Raw genomic sequence first — 20,857 nt, 5'->3', positions numbered from 1 at the left:
TCCCAAGGATACTTTGTAAGACTCACATAAGTTTTTTCTTTTTATCCTTTTAAGATGCAGACTTGAAAAAGAGCAAATGGTCAAGGCATTACAGTATTTTCTTTATGACCATAAGATGGCACCAAACGGTTACTTCTCAATTAACGGGCATTTCAGTATACTTACCATATGGAAGGCCTTGATAGAAAATTGCTTTTAATATAGTTTACTGGATTGGTATTTAAAAAAAAAAAAAAAGCAGAGTTTGTTTTGACTTCAAAAGTTGGAAATACTCAGAACCCAAAAATGGACCTCTAGGCTCATGCAGAACAATTTGACCAATTTCCCCGCACTGTGTGCTGTTAATACTGAGGGACGTGGTTTCCACTCAGAAGGTTACTAAGTGGAAAGATGCAATTATTGCTGAAGAAATAAAGGTGATGGGGCAACCTTGATTTAGATATGAAAGGCAGTTCTGCCAGGCGTAAGAGCAACGGGGCCGCCACAGAAATGTGGGCCTTTGCCAGGATATTTGTCAATTTGGCTAGACTTGAGCAAAAAGGGATAGGAATGGCAAAGTCAGGTGTATACAGTGACCTGTGCATTAAACACTGTCTACCTGGAGCAGCTGTACAAATACAGGCAGTTACTACACTCAGGTGTACACAGGAACACTGGCAGGTTTAGATCAGAAAAGAATTTATAAGGATCAAAACTAACGGCTCAAATATTTTTCATTTTCCTCCTCAAATTTAACCACTTAAATTTATTGTGAATGAAAAGTTTCTATCAAATTTCTGTCTAGCTATCACTGAAGTGACTTGGACTTACATTTTTTAATGCTTTCTAAAAGATAAAATCCCACAATTTCATGCCCAAACTTATGGCTGCATTTATTCTTAATAGTATTTAAAAGAAACCATATAACACACACACACACACCCCCACATATCTTTAGAGCAATCTGAAAAGGCCATCCTGGTTGGCTCTTCACCTGGGCTTTGAAGAACAGGTAAAAATTCTGATTCTCAAAATTGAGGCAGAGAAACAAGGGTTTCAATTTGAAATACTGTCCAAAAAGACTGGTAAGTAGATTGTTGTTGGACCATTGTGTGGAATGTGAAGCTAGAAAGATCCAAGGAAGAATTATGAGTAAAATAGAAAAGGAAAGAGAAGAAATTAACATTTTCTACTTTCCTGCCATAAATTACTTGTTTGAAGTAGCTATTTTCTAATGTTACTGCTATTCACTTATTGGGTTTCAATACACAGCAAATCTCAGTCTAAGCCATGCAGTTCTTTGCTATATATATTCTCTCACCTCTTAAGAGTGTCTTACTGCAAATATCAAAAAGATCTGCTACCAATAATTCAGATTAGTGTTTATCAGGCGGTAATCTTAATAACAGAATCACTTTGACAGCTCTATAACACAGGAGGCTGAAATGTTATCTTTTCTCCCTATATTTTGAATTTATATAACTGTTGCTATTTCTTAATAACTATACTAAAGAAACTACTTTTAAAAAAATACCTATTCTGTCAAAGCTAAGTTTACAGTCATTTATTGCTTTAGTTTTAGCCAAAAAAAAAAAAATTGATGCTTATAACAAGAAATTCTTTTCCTACTACATTACAATTAGTCAGCCATGGCTTTAAATCATTCTGTGCTAGAAACCTCATCTAACATGCCCACTGGGAAGTCTAAAGGACACCACAAACTTCACATTTCAGATTGATGTGTGTCCCACTATAGACTGCTAAGCTTTGGTAATTCTCCCAATAGCTCTACCATCCAAGGCAGAAAGCCAGAAACTAACTGGGTTATCTTCCACGTTTTCCTTTTCTTCTCTCTGGTCATGTCAATGCTCTCTCTTAGAAGACAGAAATTGCGTGCCTTTCTCTGCACATTGACTACCACAGCTCAGTTAGTCCCTCTACCCTTTAAGCTTCTACACCTCTCTAATCAGTCTCCCTGTCTTTACAATCCACCCTCTGTGTTTCCATCAGCATGTTCAACACAAACATTCAAACTCACATCACACTCTTGAAACACTCCAGCATGCTACAAGTCAAATTTGCCTTCACCCCTAGGCTCCTGCCTATCTGTCCAACCCCTCACATTATGTACCTTCTGCCTTAACAGCCCAAAACTCCATGTGGTTTTCATCTGTCCTTCCAGCCCCCACCAACACCTCTGCAGAGGCTGTGCTGTTTGGTTACAATGTCCTGCTGCTTCTCAGCTGGAGATTCCCAACTTAAGGCTTGATTCAGATGCCACTAGTTCTAGGAAATTTCTTTGACAACCTCTTCTCATGAAGTTATTCTCTCCTTTGGCTACTGGAGCATTTGGGGTAGCATTTATTACTATACCAGATACATTTCACATTGGTCTCCAGAGTTAAGACTGAGAACTTCCCAAAGCCAGGATACTACTTCTTATTTCTTTATAAATCTAAACCTACAACAATGTTTGCAGACTGTCATATCTACATTAATATCAAGGACTGGTTAACTATTATCCATTACTAACAACAACCAACCCCGAAAACCAAAACTCAAAATAAGGTTGGCCAACAAGAGTCAAGTCATGCCAAGTGCTAACTGGGCTCAACAAAGCTTAATTATCAGAATGATCGGTTTGTCCAGTGACATACCAGTTAGGATTAATATTTATCCACACTATGTTTTATTATGCAAATCAGCTGACTGGATTGTAGCTTAGTCTAAAAAGGCATTTCAAAGATTTCCAAATGCCAACATCAAGGGAAATTTCCAGTAAAATATGTGCTGGATTCACTTTAATGAACATCTATTTTTAAAATAAATGTGCAATGATCACTACTAACTTTCATGAAACAGCTTGTTAACAGTTAGATCCTCTGCTAACCCTGTTCATGAGCTCTTGAAGGGCAAGGATGCCATCACCTTTCTATTCTGAGCACACTCCAGCTACTAAATAAAGGTTTACTGAATTGACAATCAAGTCATCTTAAGTTTTTGGGTGAGTCATATGTGGAAGTAAAATGCACATGAATTGCCAAGTGACAAAGGCGGAAAGCAAGTTAAACTAAATTAAAGTTCTTAGATATATTTATTGTTTGCCACCAATTCATTTCACTGAGAAACTATTTTGAGTATGGCCAACAGTCACTCTATTTATGTCCTATATAAAAGAGATCAAAAAGTGATTTCAGAAAGACTACCAATGTAAAAGATGTACCTTGCATTGGTATAAAAGGTAAAAAAATGTGTTTTATCTTTGTGAGTGTGGTTACTGCTATTACAAAAAAGCCTGTATCCTGAGGAGGGGGTTGGGGGATATGTTGTCTGGTTTCACTGTGTTTCATCTCTGGGTCATGCAGCAGCCCAATACAAATATCAGAGAACACACTAAGCCTTCTCTGCAGCCAGTTTTAATCATTTGAGAAATGTCTACCTAATTGGTGAATTATTTCAAATTCCTTTCTTTTCTTCCCTGATGTTTAATCACTGTGGAGCCAAATAACTTCATCTGATGGTCTAACAGGGAAAAGTCCAGTAAGTCAGTATTATTAGGGACTCAAGCAAGTCCCAGTGATAGGAAATGGGGCAAAAATTTAAACTTTAGACACTAGTGCATTTAAATTATCCATGCTAATTTGAATAATATACTATGAAAGATAGATATATAAACACACTAATTTGTTGTTGTAATATTAGAAAATTGAAACTCGGATATAGGATATCTGTACTGTACATTTCACTTCTTTTTAAATCACAGATTGGATGTACTATAAATACTGCCTAATTTCTCTATCTTCAAAATCCGTATGATTTTAATGTTAACAGTTCCAACTGGAAGGTCATTAACTTATGAAAAGAAGTCCTTTTTTTTTTGGTTCAAGAACAGAACAAAAGGATAGGCATATTTATTTCATATGAGTCATACTGTGAACTTAAAATGCAAAGCAAAAGACTGACATGCACTTAATATGTATTTCAAGTCTTTGTAACAAAAGAAAAATCATTACAAAATTTAGTTATGAGACAACACGTCACTAAAGATAAAGCCGACTAAACAATAGGCTCCCATGTTCCATCTAATGAGATGGAACAATGTAGATCTAACTAGTGAGCCTTAAAGGATAAAGCAGAATAAACTGAAGACATCTCAGCTCTTTATACTCAACTGTTTCACTAACAAGGACTCAAAGAATAGATATTTTCCCTATCATTAACAACAATATTTCAGTGCTAAAACTGGCAGTTGAATACTGGTGATAAAAACTAGAGAGTGATTTATCCTGACAGTTTAAAAAATGGAGAGAATAATTATAAAATATAAAACTCACTAACTTCAAGAAGAATTAAACATGCAAGAATTTGAGACTCATTTCTGCTTCAGAGAAATATTCAACAGGAAATGGATTTCTAATTTTGAATTTCTGGCCCAAATTTGCTGCACCATCAAAACAAATTACCTACACCTCATCAAGCTATTATTAAAACTGATGGCATTACAAGAACAAATCCATCTATTTCTCTAGGATGTTCAAAGAAACAGAAAGAGGGCAGAGAACAAATGACGCAAGTAGGAGAAGGGAGACAGACTCAGAACTGTGCTGCAATCTAGGCCAAAGAAGCTGCAGATACATGAAGAGCAAGGCCAGCACAGGATCTTCCACGTATACTCTGGTTCTGAAACCATTTGTTTGGGGTTGGGGTTTTTTAATTCTGTAATTATAGCACTCTATTTCCTAAAAAAGATGTTTAAACACATAAGAAGACATTAAAAACACTAAAATTCAGTTATTCAGTTGAGGTACTTGGATTTATATTAAGGGAATGACAAAATGATAATTTGACAAATTATGTATTTATATTTAATTCAAAAAGAAGGCATAACATGTTAATATAACTTGTTATAAATTTCAGCCCAATCAGTCTTAAATATTTTTGACTCTATGACTGTTAATTACAGATATGGCTACCCTAACTAGAATGCCACTTGAGAGCCCTGTACTAATTTTGCTAGACCAAAGACTCAGACCTAAAAAAATAAAAATAAAAAAAAGCAACCATTTACACTTACTAAGAAAAGCAAACATTTACTTCAAATTGCAGTATAGGCTTTTCAATCACAAAAAGAAAGAAAAGAACAGTGATCTGACAGTGGTCATATCCTGTGCAAAAAACTTGAGATACAAAAATGGTAACACAAGGTATCTGAGCTGCTTACATTGCAGGAAAAAGGAAATACAGTAGCTGAAATACGGCACTCCTGGGAATCAACTTCTAAACCAAATAGAATGCCTTTGAAATGATGAAATTTATTTGTGTATTAGTAAGAAAGCCCCACCACCATAAATAGTACAATATTTAAAAATAAAAAAAAATATTTATATCTATCTAAGATAGTGTATTTGTACTGTTAGACCTCTTTAAGTGCAGAAGGTGGTTCAGCTTTTACCTTTTTCTTAAATTAAATAACTGCCCATATGCTTTATAAAGTTTCACTCAATTGCAAAAGCCAATTTAAATCAAGGAATATGTTATCAAAGTTGCATAATTTCATTTGGGACTGCCAGCAGGTTAAAGTCTCAAATCAAGTCTTTAACATTAATGCTCATTTTTAGTCAACGAAAAGTTAAAAAGTTCTCAAATCTTCATTATCCTCGTGAACTTGCCCTTCTAAATGATCCTCAGACTGCAATTCCTAGTTTGCAAATAAAAGAATGCAATATGCATCATACTTCAAGAAAAGACGACGATGTCGAACTAACATGCTTCTGGATCTTTTCCCTGCTCCTTTCAACCTTCTTTATAATTTCAGCCACTATGCACACTGATGAGGTGAGACCCAAAAGAAACAGCAGATCTGCAAGAGAAAATAAGTTGCATTTTACAATTCTTTGCAACTTAGAGTTGCAAAGCTTAATAGCTTACTTTTTTATAGCATTTTACCACTTTTTTACATATGTAAATGGTTTCAAAACCATTCATGAGGCAGACACATTAACCTCAGTTTAAAAGTAAGGAAAGTAAGATACAAAGGTATTAAGTGACTTATTGAATATCACACAGCTCAGAAAGGCAGCAGCCAGAGAACTAGAATCCAAGTCCCATGACTACTTTCCCTGAACTGTAACCTCATAACCGTAACCTTTAACAGCAACACAAGCAAGAGGAGTTTTCCATTTACTACATCAGTGGTAACTAACCTGATTGAAAAATGCCTATCTGAAGATTACTTAGAAATTTGCACCTATTCCATTTGAAAGCCAGAAGAACTTATTGATTAAAGATCATGTCTTTACAAAAGCATCCACAATATCTCATTCTTATTTACTGCTTGAAAAACTGCAGCTGTCTCCTTAAAACGCCATCTCTTTTTAAAGAGGAAGGAATGTGAATATGAAATTAAAATACTGAAATTAAATTAGTTCAACTTCAAGGTAAACTTTAACTTGAAAAATGCAATAAGGCTGAATAACTTATTTTCATAAATATTCAAATTAACTTAAAAATCTAATTAAAAATAGCACTACCATAAAAACACATGAGTCCTCACACTTACATAGGAAGATTAATTTTTAAATGTACCGTACTCATAAAAGAAGAATATGCAAATTAACAAGTAAGAAGAGTGAAATATTTGTTTACCAAAATTTAATTTTAAAGAGCAATTTGGTTTCCAGTGAGCTTAAATCTAGTTTTTTCTTCATACAAGACTGAAAAGTTACAAACTACAATTATTCTGTAACAAGTTTTGATTTGCTCCATTTCAGGATCAACAAATATGACTTTGACAATTGATAACGTATAAAAAAATTATCAAAAGGTTAAAAAATGTAGTTAGAGTGACTCCCCTCAACTTCTCCAAATGAAGAAAGTAGAGCACACCACTATTCCAAATCAAGTCAGTCACTTTTCTTATTTCACTTTTTTGTTTTCTTGGGTGAGGAAGATTGACCCTGAGCTAACATCTGTGCCCATCTTCCTCTATTTTTTGTATGTGGGACGCTGCCACAGCTTGGCTTGATGAGCAGTGTGTAGGTCTGCAACCAGGATCCAAACCCACAAACCCTGAGCCGCCAAAGCAGAATAAGTGAAATTAACCACTATGCCACCAGGCCAGCCCCTTATTTTACTTTTTAAAAGAAAAATTTTGTTAGAACAAAGGTATTAGAAAATAAAATTCATCTAAAATATATAAACTATAAAGTTAACATTTTCTTTACCCAGTATACTTAGGCTCTCAGTCTGAAAAACTTTCTGGAGTGGAGGAAAGTAAATAACTAATAATTGTCCCATGATGGATCCAAGAACTGCGTAGCAAAACATTTTATTACTGCAGAGTCCAATCTCAAACACAGACTTGGTCTGTTGGCAGAGCAGAGAGTTCAATTATTACTCCTTGGTCCTGGAAACAACTTCTTTATTATTACATTTATCTCCAATTTTTAATAAGCTGAACTGAACTTTAGAATGGTGGTACCATGAAATCTCTTAATCTTAAGTATTATTTTGGAATAATTCAGACGGAATAGGGTAAATTTTAAAGCAGCCTCTCATTATCAAGAAAGGGCTTTCTTTAAAAGAGTGATGCTATAAAAAGTAAATAAATAAAATACAAAGAAAGAAAACTTACTTTAGCATTGCAAAGCATTTGAAACTTTATTTATATATGATTATTTTGCTAAATCATTTCTATCCATTAAAGTAGATAATCTATAAAACTTTCTTGAAGAAAGGACCCAGTTATGTGTGTACTGAAAAAGTTAAACTGCCCTTCACAAAACAAAACATGAATACTATAGCTTCTTCAAAAATTAGCCTAAATTAATGACAATTCACTGTACTTGGAAAGTTGTAGCATGGCAAAAGATAACAGATATAGTTAAGGATTCATAAGGTCCTGTAAAATTAAAACGAATAGTCAGGACTCAAATGGAACTAGTTTTCAAAAACAATATGCTCTGAAAAAGTATCATTAGGTTCTAGCCCATTATTTTCCATCAAAGCACTTCCATCAAAAAAAGGCAATCACACCTTAAGATATAACATGGGAAGAAAAGCAAATTTAAAATGTCCTAAGCTTTGACACACTGGCAGAAGTAACAGAAAAAAATTAACACGTATGAAATTGTTCTTGTAGTAACAATACTTTCTTCTAAAATGAGACTAACACCGTCTTAACAGAACCCATGAGCTTCGTCCTATGCTCAGACATTAACCGAACCTATCATATAGCTACAGATAATAAAAGAATGGGAAGAAGAAAGATCAAGCAATGACACCTGGGATTTACTGTGATATTCTGGTCAAAGGTAGGGCTTTTCTCCCCGAATGCCCCATCTTCATCATGATACATGTTTGTAGGCACGCTGTATCTGAGGCTACAAAATCAAGCAAAACTGAAAACCCATAATCCTTGCCTACTTACAATTAGAGAGTGCGCTACCCAATTGAATCAGTCAGCTAAGATCACCTAAGCATACCTGGGATCTGGAACTTAGTGCATTGAACATGTCGAAAAACACAAAGCACGTGAAGGTCATTGTTGTGTCTCGAGGTGTTATCACATTGTCTCGTAGCTGTCAAGAAGAAAAAATGATTTTCAGTGGCTGAATTTAATGGACAAATATGGCATGCTTTTAAAACTGTAATATTTTCTTTCCATTAGGGTGAAAGAGTTTTGGTCCAAGATATAAAACATATAAGCTACCTAAATTTCCTATACGCCATTTAAATAAGTCACCTAATGAATAGCTGTAGTCTACGTAAAGGAAAAAGTCTTCTCACAAAACATGCGTTGGATACTAAAACAACCTTGTTTTTTGATGACAATAAAGTAGTCATATTAAAGACTCACTTTCTAACTTTTCAAATTTTTATATATTAATTTTTATTGTATCTGATACTTCTCTGCAGATTGAAATTATTCTAATAAATGAATCAGGAATTCTATTAACCCAAAACTATTTTTATATGTTTTACTACATTTTTCACAGAGTTCTCCTAACTTTGCAGCCTTCATGTAATATACCAAAATCACTGACTCCTATCACACACAGAGCACATTAATAAAGCAGTTTATCCAGTGAATATACCTCCCGCCAGAAGACAAACAAAGTCCCACAAACAATGATTATTGATGAAACAAGTATTTTAAGTATCAGGTTTTTGGTCAAAATGCTGTCCTTCCAGTTGCGTGGAGGTTTACGAATGACATCTTTATCCACCGGTTCTACTCCAAGGCTTCAAAACAAACAGAAAATTGCATTAGTTTAAAGTTTTAAGGTTTGGATTTGTTAATCTCACAACCTCACTAACTTCAATTATCCAGGAAACTAAATGCTTTCTTATGGAAACAAAATGTTGAATCAGAGAGAAAACCTTGGCTATGCGTACTTGAAAATAACCAAGGATTTTATCACGCTTCCCTCTTTCACTCTTATTTGGCACAGCTTGATAAAACTTTGAGGGTCAAATTTCAAAAAATTATCCAATTTCATTTACATATAAGTTTACTTATTTCAAATATGGCCTGAAATACATGACCTAACAACTGGAATTTGAAGTATTTTTCATGCAAGGAGGTTTCGACTAGAATGATTTGTTGTAATGGCCACTGACATGCATCGCTCAACTACTCTGCGCTGGGAAGCAATTCTATGGTCCCATTACTAAAAAGAAAATACTTGGATGTTTAGATCCCTCAATACTTTCCCAAAGTTTCTAAAACTGACAACAGAACCTAGGTAATAACACTAAACTCAGAGATTTCTCCATTACATCCCATTCTTAGAAACAAAAAGCTGGGGACAGCCCAGGGGCGCAGCAGATAAGTTCGAATGTTCTGCTTCAGCGGCCTGGGGTTCGCTGGTTTGGATCCTGGGTGTGGACATGGCACCACTTGGCAAAATCCATGCTGTGATAACTGTCCCACGTATAAAGTAGAGGAAGATGGGCATGGAGGTTAGCTCAGGGCCAGTCTTCCTCAGCAAAAAGAGGAGGATTGGCAATAGTTAGCTCAGGGCTAATCTTCCTCAAAAACAAACAAAAAAAAGGAAACAGAAAGCTTACTTCCTGAGGACAGGGACTACACCTGTTTCCTGATCTGTTCTCAACTTAAGGTTGGGCATCTAACACAGTATAAAGGCGGAGATCCATAACACACAAATGCCACTCAAAAAGAATAAATGATATGCACACATCACACAATTTATAGCATACATGTTGCTGCAAAGATTTCCAATGCTGTCCATGAATGAAGTCTTAAAATTTGATTATCAGAATATCACACCTTCCTTGTCTTTCTAATGTATGCATGAAGAAAATCCTTTACCTCTGAGCTGGAGGTCCATCCATAATAATATTGATCCACAATATCTGCATGGCGTTGAGAGGATTAGGAAAGTTCATTAAGGTAGCCAGTGAGATTAAAGTTAATGCGGCTATACTCCTGTTGAAAAAAAGAGTCATTAAAAAAAAAAATCTGTCAGCCTAGTATAATTCTTACTAATTTTACAACTCACCTTTTTAGCATTACAAGTAACCTATGCTTCATTCATGTGAACATTTTGAAGCTAAGAGTTAATCCTTACAATCCACAGCATTTTAACAAAGGATTTTCAAGATGTTTACATAACAACAACAAATAAAGGAAGATTTTTTAAATTGGGTTCAGAATAGTTGTTGTTATAAACAGTTAATGGTTTCAATGACATTTTGGTAACTTTTTTGACTACAGAAAAGCCCTTCCACTTTTGGAAAAAGATACCAAGACGAAACACTAAGATTTGACACCCCTTCCTTAGTTATTTCAGGAGCTATTAAATAAGTCACAAAGGTTTACATATTTTAATGATGATATAGATATCTAATTATCACATTTAGAACATTTATCATACTATTTTAAATTTTAAGACAGAATTAGTTATTTTGGAAAACTTACATATGAACAAAAGTCAGAAATAGAGCCCAAAAGCTTCTAGGCATTCTGCTTGAATTCTAATTTTCACATAATTTATCTGTAAGACCCATGGTGACAAACTTCTAAGAAACTTACGTGCTGAGTTGGAATCTAACAAAATTTTTAATGTTATTATAAATCCCTTTACCCTCTTCAATTGCAGACCTGGAATTTAAAAACAAAATCAAGTGAGAAAACATTATGATACAAAAATAAAAATATATCCATACTAACACACTGTGGAGCTAATTTTGAAAACAAATTTCCAACTGATATACATATCACTAAGAGAATCTATTATTTTCTTCAAATAACTAAGATTAGAAAAAATATAAAACATTCCAGCAAGGAATTAAAGTCAAGTCTGCTAACCTCTACCTGAACTAATTTCATTACACAACATTAAAATTCTTATTCTTAAAAAGCTATTTCAGGCCCGGCTCCATGACCGAGTAGTTAAAGTTCCATGCACTCTGCTTCCGCAGCCTGGGTGTGCAGGTTCAGATCCCAGGTGCGGACCTACTCCATTCATCAGCCATGCTGTGCAGGCATCCCACATACAAAATAGAAGAAGACTGGCAACCGATGTTAGCTCAGGGCCAATCTTCCTCACACACACAAAAAAAGGATGTTTTTACATTTTTACATTAAATAACATATTGTCTTTCTACACAACAGACAATACTACACATTTATAGTGCTAAAATAATGTTCTTCTTTACCCCTCCAAGTTTATTTTTCTTAAAGACACACTGTGAAACTGACACCACCAGGTATTACATAAGAATCTTTAATTAATTACAAACTGTAGCTGAAATAGAGAAAGCAATTCAAACTTAATAAACTTTCATTGATAACATAAACAATTACTGACATAAAGAAATAGGTACAGATGGGAACTTGATTATCTGATTGTAAGGCCATGCACATGCATATTTCTGACAGCCTAAATTTAACTAGAATAAAGGCCCCATGAAGGTCACCTGCAGTACTACAGTACTGGCCAGAAAAATGTGACACTTGGTTGGCACTTGGTAAATATTTCTTAAATGAAGGGCCCTGCCATTTATTAAAGTCCTTTCCATTTCATACAAATAATTTTCTCCGAAACTACACACTAGGCCATGCAACAAGACTAATTAATCCAGAAAAATAGTTTAGTTCATCCAATGTTTAAACATTGCTTTTTCCAGTTGAATTTTCTGGGATGGGGTGCAGGAGAGGATGGGACAAGGCTCTCTGATGAGCATTCACTGAAACAAAACTTACATTATGGTTTGGAAATCATCATCCACCAGGATCATGTCTGCTGCCTCTTTGCAGACATCTGTGCCAGTCTGACCCATTGCGACTCCAATGTCTGCAGCCTTCAGAGCAACTGCATCATTTACGCCATCTCCTGTCATGGCTACAACCGAGCCATTCTTCTGTAGAGACTGGTGTCAGGGAGGGAGAAGAGGAGGAGGGAGGAATTCTGATAAAAATGCTGCTTCCACACAGATAAAGAGATAAACAAATCCTCTGGGGTTTTCTTCACAAAATTAAGATGGGAAATAGGGCCGGCCTGGTGGTGCAGTGCTTAAGTGCGCACATTCCGCTTCTCGGCGGCCCAGGGTTTGCCAGTTCGGATCCCGGGTGCGGACACGGCACCGCTAGGCAAAAGCCATGCTGTGGTAGGCATCCCAAGTATAAAGTAGAGGAAGATGGGCATGGATGTTAGCTCAGGGCCAGTCTTCCTCAGCAAAAAGAGGAGGATTGGCAGTAGTTACCTCACGGCTGATATTCCTCAAAAAGAAAAAAGGTGGGAAATAATATAGACTACTAATTTTTCAATAAACTTCCATATATGGAGGTCTTACAGCTTAGAAAAAGATGCTACTAATAGTCACAGGTGAGAACTATATGTCTAAAGTCTGATCTAGAGTCAATTATACAGTGGTTCTCAGGGGCAATTTTACTACGTAGGGGACATCTGGCAATGTGTGAAGACATTTTTGATTGTCCTGACTTCGGGGATGCTACTGGCATCTGGACGGTAGGGGTGAAGGATGCTGCTAAACATCCTACAATACACAGGACAGCCCCTCACAATGAAGAATTATTCAGTCAAAAATGTCAAGAGTGCCCAAGACTGAGAAACTCTGAACTAATACAGTGGAGTACTATTGTGATTAATAAATTAAGTCCACTAAATAATGAATACTATGTCACCTGCTTTATATATATTTGACTAATTAGTATAAATAACATAGCCTTTTATTTTTATTTATTTATTTATTTATTTTTTTTAAGATTTTATTTTTTCCTTTTTCTCCCCAAAGTCCCCCGGGACATAGTTGTGTATTCTTCGTTGTGGGTTCTTCTAGTTGTGGCATGTGGGACGCTGCCTCAGCGTGGTCTGATGAGCAGTGCCATGTCCGCGCCCAGGACTCGAACTGACGAAACACTGGGCCGCCTGCAGCGGAGCGCGTGAACTTAACCACTCGGCCAGGGGGCCAGCCCCTAACATAGCCTTTTAAATATGGTTCATACTCAAAACATTTTTCATTTCTTGCTCTATATATTCAGTTTCTAAGTAATTACTGCTATTCACGCTGAGATGATTTGGCTATGGACTCCTGTCAGAACATACTTTTACACTGGTCAATTGTTTAAAGAAGGACGTATTTGCAGATACTTCATTAAAATTTTCTTCTCCCCCTTCCCTTGCTAACTAAATTCTCTATTAGTGCTTCCATTTCAGGCTTTAAGAAAAAGAAAAATCACCTATTTTGCTTCACAATATTTCTGACATTAATGCTTTATCAATACAATCAATAGTAACGCAAACATAACGAAAGACAAGAAGTAGCATTTTGAATACAGAGATAAAATGATCTGATTCTTAGAGACTCACCTTAATAATTTTCATCTTGTGTCTTGGACTAGCTCTGTAAAATACCGCAACCTGTTAAAATACAGGATACACTAAAAATCTTCAATGTTAAGAAATATCAGAATAACCCATGCACTTACAACTAACAATTTTTTTAAAATTATCTATTTAAACTTACTTAATCTGCCACAGAGATCAAGCTTAAGCAACATGCCATATTTGTTAAGATATCCACATTGATACCGGCTCAACACAAGGTTGACATAAGGGAAGCCATATTGTAGAAAAGAAACCATATTGTAAGTTTGAATGACGTCTGACTAACTAACCCAGCTGGATACACACCCTCCAGAAGATCCACCCTCTCTGTAGATTTTACAATCCCGGCTAGTGCACATACCTCCCAGCTGTGGTAAGATGGTAACTTTGGTAGAGTTCCTTAGGAATGTGATGACCGCTGGACAGAGGGTCTAGCTGGTGTGGCTACTCCCAGTCTATAACACCAGAGGGTCAACATTCCTAACCCCGTCCCCTATAACCCACTGGTCTATATAACTGCTCCAAGATTCTGTGTCCCCTTAAGATGGTTCTTTCAGACATTAGTCGGCCATCTTCCCCTTTGCTAGCAAGCCGTAATACAACGCCCTTCCTCTGCCACTATCTTCCCTCTTAATGACTGGTTTGTCTCGCAACGAGTAGATCCTGTCCTTTGTGCAATAACAATATGACACAGTCATTTCAAACTTTACCAAAGGTACCACAGGAAATACATAATCTAAACAAGTTATTCAATTTATCCTGTTATGTTTAAGCTCTGAAGAGAAAATGGCCTTATTCTTGAAATGTTTCAGAGACAGACAAAGGAAAAGCTCATTTGCATCTGTTTCCTCATGACACTGGCATACAACTCAAACAGTTTTCCCCTTTGTCCTGTCTTCAGGAGAGAGAAAGAACAGCTGCTCCCCCGTGTCCGTAGAGCCCCCCCTACCTTTTTTTTTTTAACATCATCAAGTGTCTGCTCATTCTCTTTTATTCAGGTTAATTCATTAAGTTCTCTTCCACTATATTTCCAACCGCTTATATGATCTTCTCTCCAAACTACATATTTAATCCCTTTTTCTGATCTTATCTTCAGGTCTCCTGAAATCCTTTCACTGTGCCCAAAAGTCAGTCATCAACAAAATCCCCTGTATCCTCCACTCTTTTCCACATTGCTCAAACCTAATTTTTCCACAAAACATGGGCCACACCTACAGTCCACTCAAATAGTACCACCAAGTGGAGCCAGTCCTTTTGGCCTAGTGGTTAAGTTCGGCATGCTCCACTTCAGCAGCCCAGGTTCGGTTCCCAGGCAGGGACCTACACTACTCTTTGGGAGCCATGCTGTGGCAGCAACCCACATACAAAAGACAGTAAGACTGGCACAGATGTTAGCTCAGGGTGAATCTTCCTCAAGCAAAAAAAAAAAATAAAAAAAATAGTACTACCAGGAGAGCCTAGATGGAGGTAGGTGGCCTCCATTCTTCCTTCTTTATTCATAAAACCTCAGTTTTGAATGTCACATGAGACTATACTTCCAACTAAATTCAGGTATGCACTGCTCCAGAGGTCACTCCCCCATGTTTCACAAAGATTTTAACTTCTGCCTCACTGTCACTCTCTCCATCACCACTTCCAAGTCATGGTGATTTTACCATCCAATAATATACCCTTCTCTTTCCTACTCTCCTAGAGGATTAGTTCATACTAGTTGTCTCTCCTCATACTTCCAATTTATCCCCTTCTCCAACCTCAATCTCAGCTGACAACCTTGTTTCCTACTTCAAAGAAGACAGAATCAAGAGAATTTCAATTCCCACCATCCAGTATCTGTATCCAGGCATCATCCTTTCCTTCTTTCCTTTTACTACAATGAACTGAATATACAACTAGTAAAAGTCAAATATTTGAAATTCTCCCCCTCTTACATCAAATTTTTTTCCTGGCTGCTGTGTCTTTACCGTCAGTATACAAATATGTTGCTATTTCTTTGACTTAAATAAAAACAAAAATTTCCCCTTTCACCTGCCACCCTACTTTTCCCCTTCTCTTTATAGCAACACTCCTCTAGGGAACTGCCTATACTTGCTGTCTCCCATTTCTCCCTTCCCATTCTCTCTGAATCCATCCCAATCAGGTTGTTCCCGCCATCACTGCACTGAAACCCCTATTCAGGAGCACCAAAGACCTCCCCACACTGCTAACACCAATGGTCATTTCTTATCCAACTTAACCTCTCAGCAGCACCCAAACATAGCTGATAATTCCCTCCTCCTGAAACACCTTCTTCTCTTGGTTTCCATGATCACCCTAAACGCTCCTGGTCTTGCTCCTGCCTCTCTGGCTGCACCTCTTGTACAGGTTCCTCCAGGCCTCCCTGAAGTCTGAATGATGAAGTATTCCAAGACTCAGTCATCAGACGCTTCTCCATAAGAGGACTAAGAACCCCTATCTCTCCCTAAGTGATCTCGTCCAGACTTACAGATTTGGATTTTATTTATACACATTTTTATCTCCAGCCTAGAACCATCTTTTCTAAAATCTGGATGGATGAAACTAACCCACCTACCTACTCCACATTTCCCCTTGAATGTCTTGACTCAGACTTAAACATATCCTAAACTGAACCTCTATAATTTCCAAAGAAATGTGCTCCTTCATATCCTCTGCTAATGATAAGTAGATCCTTACAGTAGCTCAGGCTCTAAATTTTGGGAGCCACTCTTGATTCCTGCTTTTTTTCTCACATGCCACAAGCAGCAGGATTTGACAGCAAATCCTGTTGGCTCCATCCTCAAATATTTCCAGAACTCAAGCCCCTTACTCTGAACCCACTGCCAACACCCTGAGCCAATATCTCTGAAGTGATTTTCTTATTTCTGCCCTTGCCTCCTACAGTCTATTCTCAACACAGTGGCCAGAATGAAACTGTTTAAACAGAAGTCAGATCAGATCTGTCCTCTGCTCAAACTCTCCAGTGATTTTCCATTTTCCTCAGAATGAGTGCCAAAGTCTTTTATTCTCTACTAAATCCCCCATGAAGTGCATGTCCCCCCTCCCCCATTAATCTTTTCCCACCTGAGCTACACTGGCCTCCTCACTGTTCCTGAAACACATGCCAGGCATATTCGCCTCAAGGCCTTTGCCCCTGTGTTCCCTTGGTCTGGGGTGCTCTTCCCTCAGATCACATACGGCTGCCCCTTCTGTCAATACTATCTTCTCAGTGAGGCCTTTCCTAGTCACGTTATCTAATTTCAATCTCCCTCTTCAATCTTTCAAATCTCTTTTCCCTGCTTTTTCCGGTGCTCTTTAGCACTTATCTTACATAATATATATTTATTTATCTTAGACTATAAGCTCCATGAAGGCAGAGAATTTTGCCCTGTACCTCCAGTGCTCTATAAATACACACAAAATAAATGAATAAATGATTGAATAAATCTAAGTACCATCATAAACACTGTTCTCAGTTCTCTCCTAGTTTTACTAAAGATCTAAAACAAAAGAGAATTACTTTCTTAGGCAAAAGACTCAGTTTAACTGTAATATCACATTATTGATTATCCTTAGGTTTTCTAGATACCATGAATCACACAAGTCACATTGGGAGAATATTTTTCCTTTAAAAAATGTCCAAAAATCCATTTGGAAACACTTTAGTGTGTTTAAAAAGGACTAAACTATATATGTACTTAAAGTATACTGGTTACCCTCTAAGTGGAAATTCTACGTTACTACAGAAATTAATCATGTAGCACACAGCACTGAAGTACAAGAGTGTTTAGCAAAGGCTGCAGATTTTATAGAATATTTAAATAAAAGGCTAATTACAAATACTCAGGTTAAATAGAGTGAAATTTTGCCTTTGTTCTACTGCAAATCATTTGAACCACTCTGAACCACTGCGAATCACTCCTTTATAGTCACTATGGGTTATCACTAACAATGGCAGTGAGGATGACAAGCCAACTGCTGAAGTGAAAGCATAGTTCTTTTACAACTTACTTGGTATGCATCCAGTATACCTATTACTTGATAGGAGATTTTAGCATTTCACAGCTGTGATGGCAACTCAAACATAAGAGCAGCTGCTTTGAGACTAAGCAGATCTCAATGCAAAGCTGCAGACTCACTTGGTGTTTTGCATCTGATACATAAGACTGTACAAAGTAAACTCTGTTCTTAAAGCACCAGGATGAGCGGGTCAGTCTTTTTAGTTGTGTAAAAATATTGAAATTAAGTGACACAGAATCATGGCCTGGAGAAATTAGATATTAAAAAACAAACAGAAATGACTAAAAATTGGACTGTATCATTATATTACAGAGGTAGGAGAGAACTTGGAGGTAACTAAATTTCCTCTATTATTAATCTTTTCACCTTTCTGTTTCTCTACCTAGAAAAAGGGAATATACTGACTAAAGATAAGCACATAATAAAATCACCGTACTTTAAGAGGAGGAGAGGAGAAGACACAAGGAGGACGACAGGATGGTAAAAGGACAATGGGAAAGAAGTAGAACTTGGTCAAGGAAAGAGTTTAGGGAAATATGGGAGGGAAAGGTAAAAATCACTGAAAGAAGGGGGAAAGACTATTTTCAGAAGGAACCTGCAAGAGTATTTTTCTCTTTTCGTGGGACTTCCTTTCAGTGTCATATTTGAGGTCAGCATTCACAGTTCCTTTGATCAACATTAACAGACAAGGTGTCCTAAGGAAAGGAAGTCATGAAAAGAAGAAAGCAGGAAAATAGTAAAGGAGAGGTTAATGAAAAGAAGTGTTCCTGGCATTAAAATAACCTGCCAAAAGTCCCCAAATCTTCCAAGACAGATAAAAAGATACCTGATGCATTGAAGAAAAAAACGGGTGACTGAAATAAGTATTTACAACCTACCAAAAATTAAACAGCACACAAATTGGGATTATATGACAGGGACTTGGTTAATAGGTTCGGTAGAAATATAAATGGGGTATTGCTATAAAAAAACAAAGAGGGGTCGGCCCCGTGGCCAAGTGGTTAAGTTCCCACGCTCTGCTTCAGCGGCCGAGGATTTCGCTAGTTTGAATCCTGGGCATGGACATGGCACCGCTCATCAAGCCATGCTGAGGAGATGTCCCACATGCCATAACTAGAAGGACCCAAACTAAAAATACACAACTAGGTACCGGGGGGCTTTGGGGAGAAAAGGGAAAAACAAAATCTTAAAAAAAAAAACAACAAAGAACAAAAGCGGATACCCACTTTTATCAATGGGAAAGATAGGACACACTGGAAGAAACCATAAAAAACACTGAGCAGCCGGTCCAGTGGCACAGTGGTTAAGTTCACATGTTCCGCTTTGGCAGCCTGGAGTTCGCCAGTTTGGATCCTGGGTGCAGACATGGCACTGCTTGTCAAGCCATGCTGTGGTAGGCGTCCCACATATAAAGTAGAGGAAGATGGGCACGGATGTTAGCTCAGGACCAGTTTTCCTCAGCAAAAAGAGGGGGATTGGCGGCAGATGTTAGCTGAGGGCTAATCTTGCTCAAAAACAAAACAAAACAAAACATTGAGAACTCCCAGATGGACTTCACAACAATTAAGTAAAATTCAGTTTCTATACTACTTTTTAATTGACTCTAGATCAAAAGGACAGAGCAATGTTAAGAGATCTGGAATGTGTGATTAAATTATGGAAAGACAAAGCTGGAAAACATTTTTATGAGGAACGGAATTAATACGATTTTAGTACAAATGGGAAAACCTCAGACAGCTGGCAATTCAGAAGAAAAGTTTTTGTTTTTAACACTAATAAAAGAAAAGCCATTCAAAGTGATCTGAAGTAAAAGCATAAGACCAAGTATGCATGTTGCCTATAAAAGAGTTACATGAACACAAGGTGAAGTGGGGAAAAAGACAAAGTTCTGGTGGATAGTGGGGGACACAGGGAGGTGGGGAGTCCAGCTAAGCTTGAAAGACTAAAAAATTCATTAATAATATTTGGGGGAAAAGACTTAGGTATTCAAAAGACATGAAATACTTGGAAGGAAGCCCTGGTATATATGAAATTCCTCTTTAGAGTAGGATGACTTTAAGCAATTCGATGAGCTTCTCAAAGGCTTAGGTTTTATATTGTTTTAGTCTCTTTGGAACAGCATCAGGGTATCTGCCATACTTAATGCATAAAAACTCTTCTATGGAAAAGACCAATGATGTCATGTGTCCAGGCTGATGATGTAATTTGTAATTTGCTTCTTCCTTCTCCAACTATCTTTAAGTTGGTTTTAAGGGTTCATTAGCATTCTTAAGAGCCAGAGAGTGAACTGAAGAAAGCAAATAAAATGAAATTTCAAATCCGTCACTTTCACTACTCGTTAACATCTCTGGGAAAAGGCTGAATGAATGTCTAACGGGAAAATGTTTAATTAACTGCAGATTTCACATATATTTACTAAGGTATACCCTATCCCAATACCCCCGGGGAACCTAATACAGGATTTATTCTTTCAGAAATAAATGTCAGGAAGAAACTATCAGGATAGGACACACAAAAAGTTCACCCAAATACGGAAACACCTTCCCCACTAAATTTAAAACAAAGCAAACACCCACACTGCTGCCAGATGCTCTGAAAATAGCAGTCATGAGTGATCAGAACTTGAGAAGGAGAAAACGTGGACAAGCAAAATAGTGCATTTCTACTAGTAACTACATCTAAAATCTAACTGCAAATGAGGCTACAGGTCTAGGCACCTAATGCTACCATATGAGGTCCAGTTTGTAGAAACAGAAACGAAAACATTTTCAGAGGACAATTCATCAACACATTAAGAGCTTTACAAATGTGTTGATCATTGGTCCAATCACTTCACATGGAGGAATTTAATCTCTAGAAATCACCAGCGATAAGCACAAACTCTTATGTACAGTAATGTTCAATGAATCAGTCAGCGACAGATGATGAATTCTGGAGTCACACAGACCTGAGTTCCAGTCCCAGTGCCAATGCTACCACTCACAGCCCTG

The 20,857-nt window shown here is 37.0% G+C and overlaps 1 protein-coding gene across 11 annotated transcripts in view; it reads right to left on the bottom strand.

The window, feature by feature from the left end:
- The window catches only part of ATP2C1 (ATPase secretory pathway Ca2+ transporting 1), a 152,123-nt gene that overhangs the window by 9,738 nt on the left and 121,528 nt on the right, over positions 1-20,857 (bottom strand). For 7 of the 11 annotated variants that reach the window (XM_005600931.4, XM_003363157.5, XM_070238139.1 and 4 more), the window contains 8 exons: positions 13,836-13,886; positions 12,209-12,375; positions 11,036-11,104; positions 10,313-10,429; positions 9,075-9,222; positions 8,463-8,558; positions 7,203-7,344; positions 5,715-5,839 (listed from right to left, as the gene is read on the bottom strand). In XM_005600931.4, coding sequence (XP_005600988.1) covers positions 5,715-5,839; positions 7,203-7,344; positions 8,463-8,558; positions 9,075-9,222; positions 10,313-10,429; positions 11,036-11,104; positions 12,209-12,375; positions 13,836-13,886 — 915 coding nt within the window. The remainder of the gene's footprint in view (positions 1-5,714; positions 5,840-7,202; positions 7,345-8,462; positions 8,559-9,074; positions 9,223-10,312; positions 10,430-11,035; positions 11,105-12,208; positions 12,376-13,835; positions 13,887-20,857) is intronic. The other 4 variants (XM_070238138.1, XM_070238140.1, XM_070238143.1 and 1 more) reach the window with 1 other exon arrangement.

Source organism: Equus caballus, chromosome 16, assembly GCF_041296265.1.
Source record: "Equus caballus isolate H_3958 breed thoroughbred chromosome 16, TB-T2T, whole genome shotgun sequence".
Lineage (NCBI taxonomy): Eukaryota > Metazoa > Chordata > Mammalia > Perissodactyla > Equidae > Equus > Equus caballus.
The sequence above is the reverse complement of the archived record's forward strand: the minus strand, read 5'-3'. Positions and strand labels throughout refer to the sequence as shown.